This window comes from Cydia splendana, chromosome 26 (genome assembly GCF_910591565.1).
Source record: "Cydia splendana chromosome 26, ilCydSple1.2, whole genome shotgun sequence".
NCBI lineage: Eukaryota > Metazoa > Arthropoda > Insecta > Lepidoptera > Tortricidae > Cydia > Cydia splendana.
In genome coordinates, this window is record NC_085985.1 from 6,760,522 (window position 1) to 6,784,289 (window position 23,768).

General features: G+C 50.0%; 4 protein-coding genes and 1 pseudogene across 4 annotated transcripts; all 5 read right to left on the bottom strand.

Moving 5' to 3' along the window:
- Window positions 1-58: 58 nt before the first annotated feature.
- Window positions 59-18,487, bottom strand: LOC134803193 (uncharacterized; annotated as a pseudogene).
- LOC134803190 (histone H2B) lies at window positions 2,831-3,369 on the bottom strand. The gene has a single exon (XM_063775892.1). The coding sequence runs from the start codon at window positions 3,206-3,208 to the stop codon at window positions 2,831-2,833; it is 378 nt and encodes a 125-aa protein (XP_063631962.1). The 5' UTR covers window positions 3,209-3,369.
- LOC134803191 (histone H2A) lies at window positions 4,057-4,458 on the bottom strand. Its single transcript, XM_063775893.1, has one exon. It carries the CDS (start codon window positions 4,429-4,431, stop codon window positions 4,057-4,059), a length of 375 nt encoding a protein of 124 aa, XP_063631963.1. The 5' UTR covers window positions 4,432-4,458.
- LOC134803186 (histone H1C-like) lies at window positions 10,412-11,334 on the bottom strand. The gene has a single exon (XM_063775889.1). The coding sequence runs from the start codon at window positions 11,332-11,334 to the stop codon at window positions 10,657-10,659; it is 678 nt and encodes a 225-aa protein (XP_063631959.1). The 3' UTR covers window positions 10,412-10,656.
- An 883-nt stretch (window positions 18,488-19,370) lies between the features above and the next one.
- On the bottom strand, window positions 19,371-19,821 carry LOC134803187 (histone H3). Its single transcript, XM_063775890.1, has one exon. It carries the CDS (start codon window positions 19,779-19,781, stop codon window positions 19,371-19,373), a length of 411 nt encoding a protein of 136 aa, XP_063631960.1. The 5' UTR covers window positions 19,782-19,821.
- Between the last annotated feature and the right edge of the window lie 3,947 nt (window positions 19,822-23,768).

Consider the following 23,768-nt stretch of genomic DNA (forward strand, 5'->3'; position numbering starts at 1 on the left):
TTAGTACATATTACACGATGTCGCGCGCGGCGGGCAGGCAGCGCAAGCAGCAGAGCGCTTAACCACCGAAACCGTAGAGGGTGCGGCCCTGACGCTTCAGAGCGTAGACGACGTCCATGGCGGTGACGGTCTTCCTCTTGGCGTGCTCGGTGTAGGTGACCGCGTCACGGATCACGTTCTCGAGGAACACCTTGAGAACACCGCGGGTCTCCTCGTAGATCAGACCGGAGATACGCTTGACGCCACCTCTGCGGGCGAGACGACGGATGGCGGGCTTGGTGATACCCTGGATGTTATCACGGAGCACCTTCCTGTGACGCTTGGCTCCTCCTTTCCCCAGACCTTTACCTCCCTTACCGCGACCGGTCATTGCGACTTTTAGTTGAGATTAGACTTCTCAGATTAGAATACACGGAACACGACACACGACTTGCGGCGCGCGTCGACACGAGTGGAATAACAGGCGAGCCACGACCTGGTGCGATATTTATACGCTTTACCCTATTGCGGGGCGACGGGGGACGGGGTTAGAGATATCGGAGCATTAATATTTTTTGATTTACTTTTCATTCATTCATTCATTCATGAAATATACATACTTAATATAATATTGATAAATAATTTCATATGATATGGTTATTTACATTCATTTTGGGGATTTAAATAAATATCTACTTCATATTACTATTACAATAACTGCGACCGGCTCACGGAAGAGTGTAACTCTCTCTATTTCATTCTCCTCTAATATTTTTGTAAGCATTCAGTTAGTGGTAATAATTTTGTCGATATATAAAATTTGAATTTTCTATCTTGGTAAATCTATATTATTATGTCTTCACATACTTAGCGCGTAATATCATATCACGAATTTAATTCACTTTCCTTCCTTCCTTCCTTCCTTCTTTCCATTTTACTACACTACAAATTCTTATACTGGAAACAGGTTCGTAAATAAATAATATTATTATTTGTCTCGTGTTTCGCGGTTAATTGTATATGTATATGTACATAATATATATATATAGAGAGAGGTATACTACATCACCAGTATAGTATACTAATAGTGATCGATCGATTTATCTTCGTTTATCAGTGTTAGTTCAAAGAAACATTTGTTAATTTTCGAATCATGTGTGGCCCTGAAAAGGGCCTTTTGATATATATGACGGAAGCGTCACGTTCGCATGTCCAGGCGCAAAACGCGTGGTACAAAATATATAATAGATATAATGTAACCGCCGTATATGCGTTCGCGCAGACTGCATTCGGTGACGTAGCTCCGTGCCGGTTTAGGCACGTTCACCGCGGATCCTGCGAGCCAGCTGGATGTCCTTGGGCATGATGGTCACACGCTTGGCGTGGATGGCGCACAGGTTGGTGTCCTCGAAGAGACCTACTAGGTAAGCCTCGCTGGCCTCCTGGAGAGCCATAACGGCAGAGCTCTGGAAGCGCAGGTCGGTCTTGAAGTCCTGAGCGATCTCACGCACCAGACGCTGGAAGGGCAGCTTGCGGATCAGAAGCTCGGTGCTCTTCTGGTAGCGACGGATCTCACGGAGGGCGACGGTGCCGGGCCTGTAACGATGGGGCTTCTTGACGCCCCCGGTGGCTGGCGCGCTCTTGCGGGCCGCCTTGGTGGCGAGCTGTTTACGGGGCGCTTTACCACCGGTGGATTTACGAGCGGTCTGCTTGGTACGGGCCATTTCGAAAAATTACTACGATACGCGTGTACGTTACGTTAACGAGTCACGAGAGGGAATAAACGAAAAATTGCCCCGCGAGCGTCTTTTATATGTGCTCGTCGTCGGAAAGGGACGGAGTTAGTGTCCGTGTGAGCGAGATAGGTCTATAAAATTCACATACACGTCCGTCCCCCATGCCATGCCCCTCTTCCTTTCTCACAAACACGATTTCTGATTACAATAACATTGTTGAAATATTAATACTTTTTATTATATACTTACTTACATTTTATATATATATTTATTTTTAACAAATATGTGACCGATTTAAGTTAGCTAACTCAACCTAACCTAACCTAGGAGTTAGCTTATTAAATTCGGCAGAGTTAAGTTAGGTCTGGTTCAAAATAACAATATTTGACAGAGTTAGGTTAGCTAACCTAACCTAACTCCGCGGAACCTAACTTAATCTGACCTAACTCGATCGAACCTAACTTAACCTGACCTAACTCGATCGAACCTAACTTAACCTGACCTAACTCGATCGAACCTAACTTATTATAATATTTTTTTTTTTAATTACATAACTCAAACGTAACCTAACTTCGCGAAACCTAACCTAACCTAACTTATTTAGTAATTGTAACTTGATTAGCAATTTTAATATAACAAAACTTCCGTGAGAGACACGGACATATTAAATATATATTAAGAACGGTTCACTCGCGTATTTTAAGTCGAAAAAAAAAAAAAAAAAAAAAAAAAAACGCTCGGAATGTGAAACACCGCCGTACCGAGGAGTATCATCAGGTGCTTGCACTTGCTTTTGGAGGATACATGAGTAATATATTTAATTGTAACTTGAACCTAACCTATATTATTATTACATACGTGTTGATTGGTAATGTGTAAACAAATTATATTTAATTGATTTTTATCGACCGATTGACACCGTATGCACGGTTAGAAACTTCCTATATTATTTTCTGAACGTATTTGTGGCCCTGAAAAGGGCCTTTTTGGTTGATGTACAAACCACACTCTCAAAGCGTGTCGTGTGTCGTCGCAATACGAACTACCTAAACCCATTACACTAAAAGTGTATTGAGAAGACAGCAGACCGCATACGTACGAGGAACGACGTACGCTTACTTGGAGCTGGTGTACTTGGTGACGGCCTTGGTGCCTTCACTGACGGCGTGCTTGGCGAGCTCACCGGGCAGCAAGAGCCTCACGGAGGTCTGCACCTCCCTGCTGGTGATGGTGGACCTCTTGTTGTAGTGAGCGAGGCGGGAGGCCTCGGCGGCGATGCGCTCGAAGATATCGTTCACGAACGAGTTCATGATCGACATGGCCTTGCTGGAGATACCGGTGTCGGGGTGGACCTGCTTGAGCACCTTGTAGATGTAGATGGCGTAGCTCTCCTTGCGCTTATGCTTCTTCTTTTTCTTAGAGTCCGACTTGGAGATGTTCTTCTGGGCCTTGCCGGATTTCTTGGCGGCCTTACCGCTAGTCTTGGGTGGCATTGTGATATACTTAGTTAGTTAGATGCTTACAGTACGAGAGTCGAACTGGAAATGTAAAAATTTTTTTAGGATCGCTATTTTTGTTAGCGCAGCGAACGGGAAATAGGGGATTAAAGATCGAGCGTCGCGCTCGCGGTATCTCGACCAATAGCGTTCGTGTATCATTAGTATCGTCGTCGATCGGCATGGTGGGGAGTGCGAGCGCGTGTTGATATTACTTTACTTACATATTAATTAGTCATATTATTAATAAATAAATATCACCCGCCTGATGTGCGATGTATGATAAATAATAATAATAATGAGTTAACTAACCAACCAAAATATATTTGAAATCGTAGCTTATTTGATAACTATTGTTGTTGTTGTTGTTGTTGTTACAAGTGACACATTGCTGTAGCTGAGCAAGTAGGTGTAATATCTGTCTGCTGAGCCATCCATCACAGCATAATTGAAAGTCTAGAGAGTCGGAGGACACATAGAGACAATAAACGTAATAAATAATAAAAAGGGGATGAGTGTGTATACATTCCGCCAAATATTTCTCTACGAATATCGAATATAAGTATCTATCTAATCTCATTATAATTCATTCATAATTTATAGATCTATCGAAAAAATGAATGACATCATATACGTATGCGTTATGCCATGAAACTTATAAAGTTTACACAGAATCATATTGTGGCCCTGAAAAGGGCCTTTTGTAACGGTCACTCGGGCGGGCGGGAATATAACAGAGGCCGCGTGCGTTACAAGGTGTACGCACGAGACAAATGTACACATCCACACCAATCGCCGGGTGCTACCGCTAGAGATGGATGTAGCCAGAAGAGAAGTGTGGACACTTAAGCCTTCTTCTCGGTCTTCTTGGGCAGGAGCACGGCCTGAATGTTAGGCAGCACACCACCCTGGGCGATGGTCACACCGGAGAGGAGCTTGTTCAACTCTTCGTCGTTGCGGATCGCCAGCTGGAGATGCCTAGGGATGATTCTGGTCTTCTTGTTGTCGCGAGCGGCGTTGCCTGCCAACTCGAGAACTTCAGCGGCCAGGTATTCCATGACGGCGGCCAGGTACACCGGGGCACCGGCACCGACGCGCTCGGCGTAGTTGCCCTTGCGTAGAAGCCTGTGGATACGGCCGACGGGGAACTGGAGTCCGGCACGGTTAGAACGGGACTTTGCCTTTCCCTTAACCTTGCCACCTTTACCGCGTCCAGACATGTTTAAAGAGATTAAAGTTTAGTTTACACACAACGAACGAACCAACGAGAGCACGTATTGCACGTGAGTGAGTCGGGACAAGAATATTTTTTTTCGCCTGCCTGTGAAATCCTTCGGCACCCTTTTGAAGGGGTGCGAGTGGCCTCTTCCGCCTTCCGGCTGCGGAGGCTGTCTCGGGTCGCGCCCCACCTTGTGGGGCGGTCGGTCGCTCGTCATTTTGGGGACGGCTGTGAATCCGTGAGGGCCAGCTTTCTCGCCACCGGCCGTTTATCCAACCCCGCGACCCCTAGCCTGGTGATACCGTTTGAGCGGGGCCAGGCATCGGGGACGCAGAGAAGGCGACCGGCAGCTTAGGCTGGCGTGTGCATCGTGCCTATGTAGGCGACATCCGGTGTGGTGTGTGCGTGTCTTCTTCTTCGTCGTCTTCTTGTGTGGTGTGTAGGAGGGCTCGGGGGAGATGCCGAGCCCCGTGTTGGTCCGGCGGGCGCGTGTAGTGAGGCGCGATCCCGCGCAGGTGATCGTGGTCGGTGTTGTCCGCGCGGTCGAACATGCCCCGTGCGAGGCGCTCGATGATGAAGTTTTCTAGGTTGCTGCTCCACTTCAGGTGCTCGGCGATGGCCGCGTTGCTGACGTACTGCGTTGTCCCGACGATGGTCCGTAGCGAGAGGGTCTCCTGACGCCTCAAGTTGGTCCTGGTGGTCCTGCAACAGAAAGAATACCAGGCTGGTGAAGCGTAAGTTAGTCGCGATCGGACGTAAGCTTTGTACAGACCGAGTTTGGTCCGTACAGGGAGCTTACTGCGGAAGACCGGGCGGAGGTTCATACGAGCGGTTTTCGCTCGTATGACCGTCTCCGCGGCGTGCTTCTTCATGTTGAGCCTCCTGTCTATGGTCACCCCCAGGTATTTCACTGTGGGTGACCATGACAGCGGCTGTCCTAGAAGAGAGGGAGGTGGGGGCAGGACCCTGGCTGCCCCTGTGATAAGCGCTTGCGTCTTGCCCACATTGACTGATAGTCTCCATTTGGAGAGCCAGTCAGGGAGGGCGTCAAGCGTCGGCTGGATCTTGGAGACTGCGTGCGGCATCTGGAATGAGGAAGCAAAGTAAGCGGCGTCATCTGCGAATAAGGCTAGTTGCGCTTGTCCTACGACTGGAATGTCGTCGGTGTAGCGCACGTAGCATGCGGGCGATAGGCAGCTCCCCTGAGGGACGCCTGCCTGTATCGGGCGTTCCTGTGACAGTGCGCCTTCCACTTGAACGTGGAAGCGTCGGTCTGCTAGGAATGAAGCGATGACTCTCACGATGCGGCGGGGGGCTGTGGACAGAGAAAGTTTATATATTAGACCTTCGTGCCAAACTCGATCGAACGCTTTCTCCATGTCTAGGAGGACAGCGACTGTGTACTCCTTTTTGTTGAGCGCCATGCCCATGTGGTGTAGCACGCGGGTGAGCTGCAACGTGGTGGAGTGTTGAGACCTGAAACCAAATTGCTCCGGCCTGGGTGTCAGGTGTGGCGAGAGGTGCCGGAGCAGCAACCTCTCGAACACCTTTGATAGGTTGCATAGCAACGTGATGGGCCGGTAGTTCTCCGGCTTTCTTCTGTCCTTCCCGGGCTTGGGAAGGACTATGACCCGTCCGGACTTCCAGATGGTGGGGAAGTGCCCCGACCGCAAGATCCCGTTGAACAGGCGCGCCACTGCCGCTAAGGTGTTTAGCGGCAGTTGGCGGAGCGCCATGTTTGGGATCTCGTCGGGGCCCGGCGCCTTCTTCGGCTTGCAGTGACGTCTGATTGTCGCCTGGACCTGTGAAGGAGAAAAATAGAGTGGATCATCGTGGGTCTCTACGGGCACGCTGAGGTAGTCTCGAACGTGCCGCACGATGTCCGCTGTGTGTTGCGGGTCGGTGTCAGGGAATGGCCTGAATTGCTGCTCAAGGCTGCGAGCGAGTATTTCCGCTCTGTCCTTGGCCGCGTACTTCAGTTCCCCGTCGGTGTCGTCCACTAGGGGCCGTATCGGCTCGGGTGTCGCGCTGAGTTGTCGGCATAACCTGTGGATGGAAGGAACGTGATCAGTTAGACTCTCGATGTGCGATTCCCAGCTTGCAGCTCTGTGCTCGCTGAGTTTTACCCTTAACAGTCGCTCGAGACTATTGAGCTCAGCCTTGACCGACTGAGCCCTAGTCCTTTGCCACTGTTTCCTGTACCAGCGCTTTTTCTCCAAAAGCGCTTGGAGCGGCCTTGGGAGCGGCTTGCGCCGGTCCGAAGGCGGGATGATGTGGGTGGCGTCGTCGAGGGCCGCCTTGATGTCCCCGGTGATTGTGGCTGCTGCTGCATCGACCTCTTCTGCGGTCGATATGGGACCTGTACGGGGAGATTTTACCATGGCTTCTGTGAAAGCCGTCCAGTCGTAGCGGCGTCCTGGTCCCCTGTTGAGTCTCGTTGTCGCCTCGTCTGCGATGGTCAGGAGCACCGGCCTGTGGTCGGAGGTGAGGTCGTAAAATACCTGGTGCCTCATGACTGAGTCGACTCCGCGAGAAATCGCAAAGTCGATTGTGGTGCCGCGACAGAGCGGGTCGGCGTCGTGGTAGTGTGTGGGCTCGTATGGCCCGTCCACTACCAGATCGAGGTCCTCCACGATCTGGTAGATGGTATTTCCCGGCTGGGAATGTGCGGACGAGTTCCAAGCGGGGTGCTCGGCGTTGAAGTCCCCGGCCAGGATGGTCGGCACGGGGGAGTCCAGCAGCAGCCGCCTGAGGTCGTCGCGCATCTCTGCCGGCCGGCAGTTTCCGCAGGGCCTGTAGATAGCAAACAAACGCAGGTTATGCCTTTGTAGTTTGATATCTATCCCCAGTGCGGATAGCGATGTCGGCTGCTGCTCGATATCCACCGGTTGGTGGATGATTGTCATCTTGACGATGATTGCGAGGCCTCGGTATGGGCGCCCGTTTTCGGGGTTCGCCTGGTCGAGGCGGTACACGATGTATCCGCTGGCTTTGAGCGTCAGTGACGCTTTTAGCCACGTCTCGCAGATCAGCATGATGTCGATGTCCTGGCTGTGGAGAAAAGTACGGAGATCATTAATTTTACCAGTTAATGACTGCGCGTTCCAATACACAATTCTTAGCTCTTTCTCTTTTAGGTCGTAAGAGATAGTGCAGCTGGCGAATAACTTGTGTTATTGCTGAGAGGGCGAGCTAAGCCTGATTTTGGTCAGGCTTAGACAGAGACTTAATTGCTAGTACAAACTCGTCTAGCGTTGGTCTCAGAGACACAGTTACCGCAGTTTGCACTGCGGCAACTATGTCCCTGTGCAGCGCTACGGTGTCGAGCGCTGGGGGTGCTGCAGGCGGCGTCGCTCGGGGCTCCGCTTGCGACATCCTCTGCGGTTTGTGTTGTGGCTGCGTCCGTCCTCGGTGTCCTGTTGTCCGCTGCCTCGGCTGGTTGGCGGGTGCCATGAGGGAACCTGTTGAGTAATCCTCCACCAGGTTTGGTGTGTCCGAGGCCCTAGTGTCGGGGCCTCGCTGCGGGCGGCGGGTCGGCGGTCGGCGTGTGTAGGAGCGGGTGCCCCCCCTCCAGTTGCGCAGCTCCTGCAAGTAAATTGCACACTGCTTGTGGTTGCCTGGGTGGTCCATCAGGCAGTTTGCGCACGTTGCTGGCTCGTCCCTGGGTCGCGTGCACTGGTGCGACAGGTGCGGCAGCGCACACTTGACGCAGCGCACCGGTCGGTGACATCCCTGTGAGGAATGCCTAAATCCCTGGCACCGATAACATTGCGGTGGCCCGGGTTTACCTCGCCAAGGTTCGACACGAACCTTGGTGTTGATGTCCGCAATGCTGGTGAGGTCGAGAAAACCTGGGTTTTCTCGCTCCGTCCCGTTGAGTTGGACGAAGAAGATGGTGCCTCCTCGTCCTCTACCTGTGGAGATAAGTCGGGCGTGTGATACTGAATACCCCTCTCTGGCACAGGCGTCCTTCACGTCCTGCACCGACATAGATGACGGCAGGCCGCGGATAGCGGCCTTCATCGGCAGGGTCGACTTCTCCGGGTGCTTGACGAACTGGATCCGGGGGTCGAGTGCCTGCTCCTTGTCGAGGTAGGCGAATACCACACGGTATTCCTCTGCGGTCCTGGGGTAGAACCGTATCCCGGTCGGTTCGACGTTCTCGGTTTTGGCCTCAAAACCGAGACGCTCGTTGATGGCCGTCAGGTGGCGGGCCGAGTCTGGGAGGACCTCGACCAGAATCTGGGGCGGTTTGGCCCTTTTGGCCGGCGGCTGCGGTTGCTGCTTCTTCTTCTTGCTGGCTGCGGTATCTGTGGGCAGTGAAGAGGCTTTAGGTGGGGCTTTTGCTGTGGCCGCGTACGTGTCGGTGCTTGCTACCGGGGCAGGTAGCAACACCTTGCGTGGCGGGGCCTGGTGCGAGCCGCCGGCGGCGGGTGTGGATGGCACGGCTGTGTCCATCGGCTGCTGCTGCTGCGAGTCCTGTGGGCAGACGACGGGTTGATTAAGACCGCGCGACACAGGAGTGATGCGGTTACATTCCCGCTTCTCCTCATGTGCCGGCGGGCTGTCCTCGTCCCGCCGTCTCTTCTGTTGGCGCGTCCCAGAGTGCGCCAACAGGGTTGAGAGTAGGGCCGCCTCGAGCGGTCCGAGGACGCAACTGTCTAGCGACCCCCGAGCTACTCTGTCGAGTTTCCCGAAAATCGCTATCCAGGCGCCCTCGGTTATCTCGAGGCCGGCCTGCGGCCGGCAAGGCGACTGGCGGCGGCGTTGCGGTGAGTTGGCCGGCGTGACAAGTCGAGACCTGTCAGCCGGTTGTGGCGTGACAGGTCGAGACTTGTCGGCCGGCTGGGGCGGCAGCGGGCTCTCGGCACGTGGTGAATGCCTAACACGTGGCGATAAATCAAGCGGCGATAAATCGCCACGTGATAAATCACCACGTGCTTGGTCCCCGTAGTCGGCTGACCGCTCCGGCTCTCCGGTCACGGGTGTCTCAGAGTTTCGCTGGTCCTCAGCGTCTGAGCCCTCGTTAGAATCTTCCACGGAGCTTACAACGTCAAGGAACTCTTCCGAGCCGCGGCTTGACATTGTTGACCCCGTGAAACTTCCAAACGCGGGTAGACGCTTTGGACCATCGTTGTCTGGTTCGCCCGCGAATCCGGCGAGCAGGAGCAGGTCAACGTCCGGGAGCTCCACCACATGCACCGGAGCCGGTGCTGCCGCTGTGTCCTCCTCCTGAACGGCCTCCGTCGTCTTGGTAGGCGTCCTGTTGATGACCATGGCGATGGCGTGTGTGTGCGGCGTCGGCGTCGGTTGACCTGGAAAACGACAGATGTGAGTACAAGCTGGTATGGCTAGCGCCGGATGTGTCCGGGCTTTCGCCCCGTTTGCGGCTTGGGTTGTCACCGTAAGGTATCCGCCAAACAAACGGCCACTGCTAACGCTTGGGCTTGGGTTGTCACCGTTAGGTATCCGCCAGCAAACGATCACTGCGAAAGTGGTCTTTTCGACACTCTTTTTTCGCCATGCGCGCCCTAAGCTATATAGTCTCACGGAGCGCGCTGATAGTGGGGATATAACGAGCCGACATAACACGAGACCGATCGACCAATCAACGCCCCGAGTGCAAGAGCGCGAATTAGAGAGAGATAGAGATAAAATAAAAACAATAAATAAATTAAATTAACAAAATATTCTATAAGTAAGTTCTATATCTATAGGCATATACATATGTATGTATGTATGTATGTGTATAGATAACTAAATATTGTTTGAAATGTAAGACTTCATCATCATATCATATTATGTGTAAATTCATGATTCATGAAAACCTAATCTAATATATCCGTCTATCAGTGAGATCATCATCATCATATTGATGACTTTTGTGCCTTGAGATTCGACTTTTTCCGATGCCGATCCGAACACCTATTGTTGTATGTTTATAACTTAGATTTTTGTTGATCAATCAATCAATCGATCGATCGACTCTTGTATGTGCTCATTGCAATGAAACAGAGGCGATATGAACCTTTGAATACATTTGTTAGCCCTGAAAAGGGCTTTTTGATGTGCGTATAACGCGCACAGGCGTATGACGTGAGTCGAGAAGAGGCGACACGTCGTCGTCGTATAATATTTATAGCAACGACAATCGACATCTCCTCTACCATCACGACTACTACCGCGACCGATGTAAGGACGACGACGACAATATGGCGCAGTCTTCTTACTTCTTCGAGGCAGCCTTCTTAGCGGCGGGCTTCGCTTTGGGAGCGGCCGCAGCCTTCTTCGGCTTGGGAGCTTTAGGCTTCTTGGTCGGCGGCTTCGCGGTCTTCTTGGCCTTAGGCGCGGCGGCGCTCTTGCCCTTGGCGGGGGTGGAAGGTTTCTTCGCTGCGGGCTTCTTTTTGGCGGCGGCGGCCTTCTTGTCCTTCGTGGCGGCCTTAGGCTTGGCCGGGGATGCGGCGGCCTTCTTAGCCTTAGCGGGCTTTGCTGCGGCGGGCTTCTTAGCGGCGGCTGATGATTTAGCGCTAGATTTCTTGGCCGCGGCGGGCTTCTTGCCGGCGGATGATGTCTTCGACTCCAGTTTGAACGAACCGGACGCGCCCTTGCCTTTGGTCTGTATGAGTGCGCCGGATTCGACTGCGCTCTTCAAATATTTTCTGATGAAAGGTGCCAGTTTCTCGGCGTCGACCTTGTACTGGGCGGCGATGTATTTCTTGATAGCCTGCAGGGACGAACCGCTCCTCTCCTTCAGCTCCTTGATGGCGCTGTTAACCATCTCGGACGTCTTAGGGTGGGTGGGCTTCGCCTTAGGCTTCTTAGCGCCTGCGGAGGCGGACGCCTTAGGCTTCTTCGCGGGCGTCGCCGGGGCGGGAGCGTCGGCTGCAACTGCGGTATCGGCCATATTTAAAAAAAAAAGTAAAATAGGATGTGTAGTTACAAATTAGTAAATCGCACGAACGATCTGCGCAAAGAGAGAGAACAGCGGACGCGTGTAAGCGGAGCGCTGCGCTGGCGAGTACTAAACACTCCTATTGCGCAGGATCATCTCACACTCCCCCTTGGGGGGCGTGGGGAGGCCATGTCAGGGCGAGGCCCTTTTTGGCGGTTTCTATCGCGGGCTGTGGCGACAGCCCGGTCTGTTTTGCCGACGTTTAGGTTGTCGGGTTTTCTCTTTCTTCCTTCTTCTTCTTTCTTCTTCTGTTGGCCATCATGGCATGGTGGTCATGTTGGCCAATCTGCGGCATTGTGGTTCCTAGGGGTCTGGTGTTGGTGGCACGAGCTCGCGCGGTTGGGCTCGTGCACGGTGGGCTTCTGGAGGGCGGGCGTGGAGGGGGGCGATCCCCTGCAGCAGCGGGTGTTGCGATGAGTCGGCACGGTCGAACATCCTGCGCGCAAGTTGTCCGATGAATTCGTCCAGGCTCGGGTGCTTCATGTCCCTATAGAGCGTTGCGTTTCGCACTCCGCGTGGGGCTCTAACGATCGCTCTGAGGCTGAGCGTCTCCTGCGCTCTGAGTCTCCGCCTGTTTGACTCCGCCGTCCTGGCATACCAGGCAGGAGCCGCGTACGTCAGCCTCGATCGGATGTAAGTCTTGTAGATCCCCAGCTTCGTGCGAATGGGGAGGCTGCTGTGGAGCACTGGACGAAGTAGGGTGCGCGCAGTTTTCGCTCGCCTCACTACCTCCTCGGTGTGTTGCTTCATAGTGAGGCCCCTGTCTATGGTGACCCCTAGGTACTTTGCTGTGTGCTGCCACTGGATCTCCTCGCCTAGGAGCTTCAGTGGCGGTGGATGGTGTGCTGCTCCCGTGAGGAGCGCTTGGGTCTTGCCGACGTTCACTGAGAGCCGCCATTTGGTCAGCCACTCTGGTAGGGCGTCAAGCTGGCGCTGGATCTTGCGTGCGGCGTGGGTCGGTGAGATGGACGACGCGTAGTACGCCGCGTCGTCCGCGAACAGGCCCAGCTTGACGTCGCCGACCACCGGGATGTCATCAGTGAACCAGGCGTAGCAAGATGGTGAGAGGCAGCTTCCTTGTGGAACTCCCGCGAGGATCGGGCGTGCTGAGGATAGGGCGTCCTCAACTGCCACTTGGAAGCTTCTGTCCGTGAGGAAGGAGCTGATGACGCGTACTACTCGACGTGGGGCCGAAGACGTTGACAGCTTAGCTAGCAGGCCCTCATGCCAGACTCTGTCAAACGCCTTCTCCATATCCAGGAACACCGCGACGATATGCTCCTTCTGATTCATCCTCTCGCCCATGAAGGAGAGGACTCTTGTCAGCTGCAAAGTTGTGGAGTGTTCTGACCGAAATCCGAATTGCTCCGGCCTCGGCACGATGTGTGGCTGTAGTCTTCCTAGCAGGAGCCTCTCGAAGACTTTGGACAGGGTACTGAGCAGAGTGATCGGCCGGTAACTCTCCGGCCTTCCTCTGTCCTTCCCCGGTTTCGGCAGCATGATGACCCGGCCAAGTTTCCAGGTCTTCGGAAAGTGGCCCGAGCGCATGATCCCATTGAACAGGCGTGTCACCGCCACGATGGTGTGCTGCGGCAGGTGACGAAGCGCCATGTTCGGGATCGAATCGGCGCCCGGGGCCTTCTTCGGGTTGGTTCTTCTGGTTGCGCGTCTAACTTGGCCGGGTGAGAAGAAGACCGGGTCCTCCTCTGCATTCGGCGGTTGCTCTAAGTACCCTGCCAGTTGCTCCTCCACCTCCCTCGCGTGGTCCGCATTTGTAGCAGGGTTCGGTTGGAACGTTCGCTCCAGGACGTCCGCGAACAGTTCTGCCCTCTCTTCGGCCTTGTAGTGGAGCGCTCCCCTCTCGTCCACGAGTGGCCTTACTGCCTCTTTGTTTGTTCCCAATTGCCTGCATAGACGGTGAATGGAGGGCATGTCTTCGTCTATGCTGGCAATGTGGGTCTCCCAATCAGCTGCTGCATTGTTCCGCAGCTCAATCTTCACCTTCTCCACTAGGTTGTTGAGCTCGGTCTTCAGGGTGGGGCAGCGAGTTTGTTGCCATCTCCTTCTCAGCTGGCGTTTCCGCAGGATGAGTGCCTGGATCTCCGCGGGGAGGGGCTTGAACCTCTCGCCCTCGGGGATGGTGTGCGAGGAGGATTCTAGCGCCAGCTGTATGTTGTCGGTGATGGCTTTGGCTGCGGCTTCAACTTCCTCAGCGGTGGAGACTGGTCCGACTTGAGGGTTCTGCAGTGCTTCTGTGAAGGCCCCCCAGTTGGTCTTCCGCCTCGACTTCCTCCTCGGGACGGAATATGGGGCCGCTTCTATAGTCATGAGTACTGGTCGGTGGTCCGACGGAAGGTCTGGCAGTACTTCCATGTTCAACGTGGCATTGCAGTCGTTGTGGACTGCGAAGTCAATGATGTCGCTGGTTCCTTGGCCATCTGCGTGTCGTGTAGGCTCCCCTGGTCCTGTGACATCGTAGTTTGCGTCCATTATCACGCTGTACAGCGTTCTGCCGGCAGCGTTTATTCTTGATGAGTTCCAGGCAGTGTGCTTTGCGTTCCAGTCCCCTGCCAGGATGGTCGGCCCTGAGGACTGGAACAGTGCACGGAGATCTGCTCTTAGGCGGCTGGTCGGGTGCTGTGGGGGTCTGTAGACGGTGTAGAGCCGGAGGTCTCCATCGGCCACCCTAATGTCGACTCCGAGCGCTGTGAAGGAGTCATAGGGCACGAAGTCGACAGGCTGGTGGATGATGGTTCTGCGGACCATCACGGCGACTCCGCGGAACGGGTATCCCTGCTGGTTTGTTTCGTTCCGCTGGTATACTACGTAGCCCCCCATCTTGAGGTCTCTCTTGGCGAACGTTTCGCTGACCAGCAATATGTCCACATTCTGCTCTCTGAGGAAGTGACGGAGCAGGGCTTCCTTGCTGGTCAGCGATTGCGCATTCCAGAAAACTACCCTCAGTTTACGGTTGAATGCTAGCTGAGGGTAATGCTATCCTGAGGGCCTTGGCGACCGCTTGTGGTCCCTGGGCTGCAGCAGCTTGGAGCAAGGCGGCTATCATAGCCGCCAGGTCTTGGCCATCAGCCGGTGGGGCTGGTGTTCCGGCTGGTGCCTCTTCTTTGGAAGGAGGAGGAGCTTCCGCCGTCTTCTTCTTCTTCTTCTTTTTGTTCGCCTTCTTCTTGTTGGGGGCCGTGGCTGGTGGTTGGTCCCGGCCGCCCCGCTGTGTAGGAGCGTTTGCCGCCGCCATTAGGGACGCTGGCGCTGACTCCTCCACTTGGGGCTTGGGGACGCTGGCCCTCGTCTCAGGCCCCGGCTTCTTGGGTGTTGGGCGGGATTTTGCCCCAGCTTTCCAGAGTCTGAATTCCCTCAGGAAAACAGGGCATCTTCTGTAGTTCGCGGGATGGGGGCCCGCGCAGTTGGCGCAAGTGCATAGCTGGTCCTTGGGCCTTGGGCATTCGGCTGCTGGGTGGGAGCCTGCACAGCGGACGCACTTCTGCGGTCTGTGGCAGCCTTTGGAGTGATGGCGGAACCCCTGGCACCTGTGACACTGTGCAGGCCCGCTTTTGCCCCTCCATGCTTCAATCCTCACCGAGTTCATATAGAGGAGCTCAGTTACCCGGTAGAAGTGTGTGAAGTCTCGGGGGGGTCCGGCGAGCTGTATGAAGTATATACAGCCCGGTTTTCCCCCTCTCGCGTTTATCTGTTTGGCGTACTCGACCGGGTAGCCGAGCCCCTCGCACGCCTTCTTGATTTCTTCAACTGGTGTGTCGGATGGGAGACCGCGCAGTGCCACCTTCATACGCTTCTCCTTATCCAGCTGGTATACGTGCCACTCCAGCGGCACCCCTGCTTGCTCCAGTTTCTCTAGGTGGTTGTATACGCATCTATATTCGTCAGCGGTTTGGGGTTCAAAGCGAACTCCTTTCCCCAAATTTTTGGAGTTCGCTGGTCTTCCTAGTTCCTTGGCGATGTCTTCGCAAACTTTGTACCATTGGGGCAACACCGCCGCCTCGATGTGCGGGTACTTTTCTTTGCGCGGCTGTTGTGGTGGTTGGGGTTGCTGCTGCGCCTTCTTCTGCTTCTTGGGCACCTCGGCTGTATCTGCCGCGGCGGCTTTGGAAGCATATGAGGTCTGCGGGTCTGCTTGTGGCGGGGGCCCCAGGTTGGTGTGGGGCTCTTTGCTGGGTCCGGCTGCTGGTGGTTGCAGTTCCGCTGAGATGGGCTTCTGTGATGGGGGGTCCATTGCGGGGGGGCCCTGCTTGGTGGCTGGCCCTTCCGGTGGGGGGCTTGGTTGTAGCTGAGGTTCTGGTAGGGGCTCCGGTGGCTTGGGGCCCTGTCTCTGCTGCCTTTTAGGTTTGTGTCGCTGTGGTTGGGGCTCCTCTTGCGGGGGGCCCTGCTTCAGTTGTGGCTCCTTAGGTGAGGGGGGCGTCGTTTGCGAGGCTGGGGCCTCGGCTGCCATGGGTCGTGGTGGTTGGGGTTCCTCTTGCGGGGGGCCCTGCTCCTGTAGCGGGAAGACTTCTAGCCTCCTCTGGACCACCCCCTTCAGGCCGCATTGGGGGCGCCACCTATTATATATATACTCCGGCTTAACCGTAACGCAGACCCTCATGTCGCGGGACGTTTTCTCGTAATAACACTTCCAACTTTTCACTTACTCGTTTATGATTAAACTAAATTTATAGTGAATTATATTATAATGATTATAATAAAATTGCACATGTATATTCTTTATGAATTGATATATCTATTTTAATAGAAGTTTTAAGTTTTGGAACGGCGTTAAACGAATGAGGTAACTTTACTTTTGGTATTATAGGTTGCGGACACCTCGGGTCTGTTTAAAAAGTGATTTTTCTTAATTAAAATCACATTTAACACTATTATGTGTCTTCCGGTTAAAAGCGAAGATACCATAGATATATGTGACACAATAACAATAGTAGAAAATTATAGTTATAATGTTATTTTGACTTGTTGTATTCACTGTCGTAAAACAGCCGTACCGCGCGACTTGGATTGCCTACTACGTTCAGCGGTTTGCTCTCTGTTGGTACACCGATGTAAAACGGGATAGGTATTTTATATTACGTTTATATAATTATGTTCTATTATAAATTACGATATCACCATTATCATGAATATTATTATAATTCTCACATGGTTAAACTCAACTCTCTTCTACCGAGGATCATACAAAGCGCGACACTCGACTCGGAGCGAGCGTGCGGGCATGGTAGGTAGAATCTCGTTTAGGTCAGGTATTTTATTTAGTTTTGGTCCGGCGTAAGTATTTATAATACATTAACGTATGATATTATTATCTGAATACGCCTAATATTAAATAAAACAGTAGTGTGTGTTGTTGAACTTAAGAATCTGTTTAGGTTGATATATTTATTTATATGTACTTACTTAATTATATTCATCATAGGAACACGAGAGAAGTCTTAGGCATACTGCTGAGTTACTATCATGTATGTTACCCATTTATTTATATATATAATTAAGTTAATATTAATATTTTTTCTAGTCCAGTCTCTCTATATTTACCTACCTTTCATGGGGGAGTGGGTGAGGTGATGGTGGATGTCCCTGTCTGTTTTATGCACTATTTGCGAATCCTTTACCTAATTGGGCAGTTCATCCTGGTAATTCGTCGTTATCAGTAGAGTAGGTCACAGCCTCACAGGTGTCAGGTGAGAGTGATGTAAAAGGTGGTGTGTCTGTGTGTGCGGGTTGCATGTGATTGTTTTAAAAGTATATATGGTGTTATTATTAGTAAAACTAACTAAGAATTGAGCGAGTTAAGTGTGAGAAATACATTGGATGGATTTGAAAAACGTGAGTACTTAATACATACATAATGATATAAAATATGTACTTTAATACCTACTTATTTAGGTTTGGGTTAGGGCGATGCTAGTCGATATGCTATGCGAGATGCTAGGCGAAGATGATGATGATGATGAATGATGATGATGATGATGATGATGATGGATGATTCTTGAAGAGAGGGAGAAAGAAATATGCTGTACTGGGAGGTGGTTAATCTATATATGTACTTATGCCTATTTTATACGAGTACATAGGTAGGTAGGTACATACCTATATTCTACAAGCTGTATTCGGCAAGGTCTACTTACTAATAATTAAGTTAAGTTAAATTTGCTTGGTGTACATTAATAATTGTGACGTAGGTACACAATGATGTGCGAGATCGGAATCTAAAGATTTAAAGATATATCTAGCTTGCTCTAGTATCAATATTATTATTAGCACACAAGAGGTTAAATAACAACTTTAAAGCCCTTTGCTTGTAAAACAAACAAAAATAACTAAGTACATACCTATATAAATTAAGTACATATTATAATTGTTGTTTTAGAGAGAGAGAGCTGGGCTGGCGTCAAACCACCGAAGCGGCGAACGAGATGGCTGCTTGCTGTTACAAGTTAGAAAATTGGACTTGCGGTGCGGGGTAAGTAAGATATCATTATATATAAATGTACTGACAGTGATATAGATAGATAGATAGATAGATATATATATATATTTTGGAGATATAGATCGATTGATTGTTTGTCCGTCTGTGTCGCTACTGAAACTTTGTATTGTAATCGCGTAGGTATCATAGAATTATTTGCGGCCCTGAAAAGGGCCTTTTTGTATTTGCGTACTACGGTAATACATGCGTTAGTACATATTACACGATGTCGCGCGCGGCGGGCAGGCAGCGCAAGCAGCAGAGCGCTTAACCACCGAAACCGTAGAGGGTGCGGCCCTGACGCTTCAGAGCGTAGACGACGTCCATGGCGGTGACGGTCTTCCTCTTGGCGTGCTCGGTGTAGGTGACCGCGTCACGGATCACGTTCTCGAGGAACACCTTGAGAACACCGCGGGTCTCCTCGTAGATCAGACCGGAGATACGCTTGACGCCACCTCTGCGGGCGAGACGACGGATGGCGGGCTTGGTGATACCCTGGATGTTATCACGGAGCACCTTCCTGTGACGCTTGGCTCCTCCTTTCCCCAGACCTTTACCTCCCTTACCGCGACCGGTCATTGCGACTTTTAGTTGAGATTAGACTTCTCAGATTAGAATACACGGAACACGACACACGACTTGCGGCGCGCGTCGACACGAGTGGAATAACAGGCGAGCCACGACCTGGTGCGATATTTATACGCTTTACCCTATTGCGGGGCGACGGGGGACGGGGTTAGAGATATCGGAGCATTAATATTTTTTGATTTACTTTTCATTCATTCATTCATTCATGAAATATACATACTTAATATAATATTGATAAATAATTTCATATGATATGGTTATTTACATTCATTTTGGGGATTTAAATAAATATCTACTTCATATTACTATTACAATAACTGCGACCGGCTCACGGAAGAGTGTAACTCTCTCTATTTCATTCTCCTCTAATATTTTTGTAAGCATTCAGTTAGTGGTAATAATTTTGTCGATATATAAAATTTGAATTTTCTATCTTGGTAAATCTATATTATTATGTCTTCACATACTTAGCGCGTAATATCATATCACGAATTTAATTCACTTTCCTTCCTTCCTTCCTTCCTTCTTTCCATTTTACTACACTACAAATTCTTATACTGGAAACAGGTTCGTAAATAAATAATATTATTATTTGTCTCGTGTTTCGCGGTTAATTGTATATGTATATGTACATAATATATATATATAGAGAGAGGTATACTACATCACCAGTATAGTATACTAATAGTGATCGATCGATTTATCTTCGTTTATCAGTGTTAGTTCAAAGAAACATTTGTTAATTTTCGAATCATGTGTGGCCCTGAAAAGGGCCTTTTGATATATATGACGGAAGCGTCACGTTCGCATGTCCAGGCGCAAAACGCGTGGTACAAAATATATAATAGATATAATGTAACCGCCGTATATGCGTTCGCGCAGACTGCATTCGGTGACGTAGCTCCGTGCCGGTTTAGGCACGTTCACCGCGGATCCTGCGAGCCAGCTGGATGTCCTTGGGCATGATGGTCACACGCTTGGCGTGGATGGCGCACAGGTTGGTGTCCTCGAAGAGACCTACTAGGTAAGCCTCGCTGGCCTCCTGGAGAGCCATAACGGCAGAGCTCTGGAAGCGCAGGTCGGTCTTGAAGTCCTGAGCGATCTCACGCACCAGACGCTGGAAGGGCAGCTTGCGGATCAGAAGCTCGGTGCTCTTCTGGTAGCGACGGATCTCACGGAGGGCGACGGTGCCGGGCCTGTAACGATGGGGCTTCTTGACGCCCCCGGTGGCTGGCGCGCTCTTGCGGGCCGCCTTGGTGGCGAGCTGTTTACGGGGCGCTTTACCACCGGTGGATTTACGAGCGGTCTGCTTGGTACGGGCCATTTCGAAAAATTACTACGATACGCGTGTACGTTACGTTAACGAGTCACGAGAGGGAATAAACGAAAAATTTCTTCTCGGGTCTTCGCACACTTTCGGCCGAAGGCCGAAAGTGGGTGGAGCCATTTCTGAGCTTCGCTCATTTTGGCGGAGGTCTCCTCGACTCTTCTTGGAGTCGGGCTCGGTAAAATCGGAATTGCACTCTTGTTTTCTTCTATTTTTCTTTATGTATATATATATATAAATATATTTGTTTGTTAGGGTTTATTGATGGATGTGCCTGCTTCTTCTTTGGTTGCTAGCTCTCGTGGCAGCGGCTTATGGCGTGTATTTGGCGGTCTGGTGTAGTGGGGGGCTATCTGGTTGAGATGATCGTGATGGGAATTGTCTGCTTTCTCGAACATGGTTTTGGCGATCTTTTGTATAAATGTGTCTATATTCTCCCACTTGAGGTCTTTTTGTATTACGTTGTTTCGCACAAATCTAGGGGCGTCTACTATGGCCCTAAGGACCTGGTTTTCCTGTGCTCTCAGTCTCTTTTTGTTTGTTTCGGAGGTCAATGCGAACCAGGCTGGCGCAGCATATGTCAGTCTTGACCTTACATATGTTTTATATATATTTAATTTTGTTTTTATTGGGAGTCTACTTTTAAATATTGGGTATAATTTACTTTTGGCTGTTTTGGTCCTATTAATTACTTCTGTTACTTGGTGTGTCATGGATAATTTTCTGTCTATTACAACTCCTAGATATTTAATTTTGGGTGCCCAGTTTATTCTTTCTTTTAATAGTGTCAGTTTATCTGGTAAGTATCTTTGGCCGGTCATTAGGGCTTGAGTCTTGCTGACGTTCACTTTCAGCCTCCAATCATTGAGCCATTTAGGCAGGATGTCCAGTTGTTTTTGCATCTTGGCCGCTGCGTGCTGAGGGTTTATTGATGTGGAGAAAAAGGCCGCGTCGTCTGCATACAGACCTAGTTCTACCCCCTGGACCACCGGGATATCATCTGTGTACTTAGCGTAGCACACCGGCGATAAGCAGCTTCCTTGCGGGACTCCCGCCTCTATTATTCTGCTTGTGGATACTGCGTTCTCTACGGCTACTACAAATTTTCTATCTGTCAGGAACGATTTTAGAACTCCCACTATCCTTCTGGGTGTACCTGCTTGGGCTATTTTGTGGAGAAGACCCTCGTGCCACACCCTGTCGAAGGCCTTCTCCATATCCAGTAGTACGGCCACAGTGTGTTCTTTTTTATTTTGCGCAAAGGTCATGTGATGGATAATTCTGGTGAGTTGAAGCGTGGTTGAGTGACCTTGTCTAAAGCCATATTGTTCTTTTCTGGGAGTTATGTGTGGAACTAATTTACTTAGCAGGAGCTTTTCGAACACTTTCGATAGGGTTGGCAGAAGTGTTATCGGTCTATAACTGTCGGCTTTTTGTGGGCTCTTTCCTGGTTTTAATATTAGTATTACTCTTCCTACTTTCCATGTGTTTGGGAAATGTCCTGATCTTAGGATACCATTGTATAGTCTTGTGATGGCAGTTATTGTGTTGATAGGCAGGTGTCTTAGGGTCATGTTAGTTATTTGGTCATGGCCAGGGGCCTTTTTTGGTTTTGTTTTTCTAATTGCTGTTTGTATCATGGTTGGTGAGAAGAATATTGGGTCCTCGTTTGGTTGAGGTTTTTGATTTAGAAATTCTTGGAGCTTTTCTTTGACTGAGTTATTGTGTTCTTGGTTTATTATTTGATTTGGCTTGAATTGGTTTTCTAGGCTGTCTGCGAAAATTTCTGCTCTGTCTTTTGCTAGATAGTGTAGGTTACCGAGGGAGTCTTTGAGAGGTTGTGTGGCTGTTTGTTTTGTACTTAATTGACGGCAGAGTTTGTGTATAGAGGGAATGTCTTCTTCTATTTCCGCTATGTGTTCCTCCCATGATGCTGCGGCGTGTTGTGCTAATTCATCTTTGATCTTTTCTATTAGTTTGTTGAGTTTGGTTTTTGTTGGTGGGTATCGTGTTCTTTGCCATTCTTTTCTTGTTCTTCTTTTTTCTATTATTAGATCCTGGAGGGCTTTGGGTAGGGGCTTTTCTTTAGTAGTTTTATTTTTGTGTGGGAGAGTTGCCAGATCCAAAGCCTGTTTTATGTTTTCTGTCACTGCTGTTGCCGCTCTATCTACCTCCTCTTCAGTAGTGACTGGAAAGTAGTTGGTGCTTTCTTTTATTTTTTCTTCGAAAGTTTTCCAGCATATACGTCTTCTTGCTAATCTATGTGGTGTGATTATTGGGTCGTCTTCTATTGTCATTAGTATTGGCCTGTGATCAGAAGGGAGGGCTAACAGTGCTTCTTGTGTTATTGTTTGCCGTATATTTTTGAGTATCGTAAAGTCTATGTTCTCTCCATGTTCTTTAGCTATGTCGCTGTAGTGTGTTGGTTGCTCTGGTCCGGTAACTTCAAAGTTGAGTTCGGTGGCCAGGTTAAAGATTTTCCGGCCCGCCGGGCATATTTTATTCGCATTCCATGCTGTGTGTTTCGCATTGAAGTCACCTGCTAAGATAGTCGGTGTAGTGGAATTTAGTAGGTTTTTGATGCTATTAGTTATATTTCTTGGTGCTCCCCCTGGTCTGTAGATAGAGTAAAGTTTTAAATCTTGGTCTCTTATTCGTATCTGGATTCCCAGTGCTGTTAGTGATTCTTCATGGTCTTCCTGGTCTAGTAGTTGGTGTATAATGTTATGCTTTATTAGTATCGCCAATCCTCTGTATACATGTCCTTGTTTGTTTTTTTGGTCTTTCCTATATGTTATATATCCTCCTATTTTAAATTCTACTCCTTCTTTCAACATAGTTTCACTCATCAGCAGGATATCTACATTGTATTCTTTTAGGAATTGTCTGAGTGAGTTCTTTTTCTTTTGTACGGAGTTGGCATTCCAGTATACGATTTTTAATACCTTACGATTGAATTTTAGGCTGTTGGTTGGAGGAGTTATCTATGAGTTTGCTGATCGTTTCAGGTTTTTGTTTTGCGGCTAACATTAGCAACTTATTAATTAATTTTTGCATTTCTTGTATAGCGGAGTCTTCTGGATTTATTGTGTTTTGAACTTGGGTTACAGTGTCGTTCTGTGGTGGCTCTATTGTGTTGTTATTTGGAGTATTGTAGTTGATTCTTTTTGTTTTTTGAGAGCGCTCATTTGGGTTTCTCGCTGGTGCCATAAGGTTCGTCGTCGCCGTCTCCTCTACCATTCTTACTTCGACTGACGCTCTGGTTTGTGGGCCTCTTTTATGTTCTGCGGGGGCTATGGTGCCTCCTTTTATGTTACGTACCTCTCTTAGATAAATTGGACAGTCCAGGTGGTTGGCCGGGAAGGGGCCTTTACAGTTCTTGCAGAAAGCTTTGTCCTTTCTAGGTTTTGTACATTCCTTTGCGTAGTGATTTTCTCCACATTTTAAACATACCACTGGTCTTTTGCATCCATGGGACGAGTGCCGGAATCCTTGGCAGTTGTGACATTGTGGTATTAATCTTCTTGGCTTCCATGGTTCGATACTGATCCCCGGCATGTGTAGTAGTTCTGTGATGTTATATATTTCAGCCTGGTTGGCCTCGGTTTCTGTTCTTTTGAAATGTGCGAAGTAAATGCTTGATTGTTTAGAGCGCAGTTCTATTTGTCTGACATATTCTACCGGGCAGCCACGGATTGCTAATGCCCTTTCTATATCAGTTGTCTTTGTGTCTTTAGGAAGTCCTTTTATTGCAATTTTGACTATGTGCTTTGCCTCTGGGTCATAGACGTGGTAAGGGAATTCCTTCTGTCCTAATTTTTCCTGTAATTCTCCTAGGTAGTTCTGTACCTCTCTGTATTCCTCTGGCGATTTTGGGGTGAATTTTACTCCCTGTCCTTTCGGTTTTGCATTTGGGGCGTGCCCCAGGATGCTGGCTAGTTTTTCGAAGTGTACTGTCCAGTCCGGCATGTTATCTACCTCTAT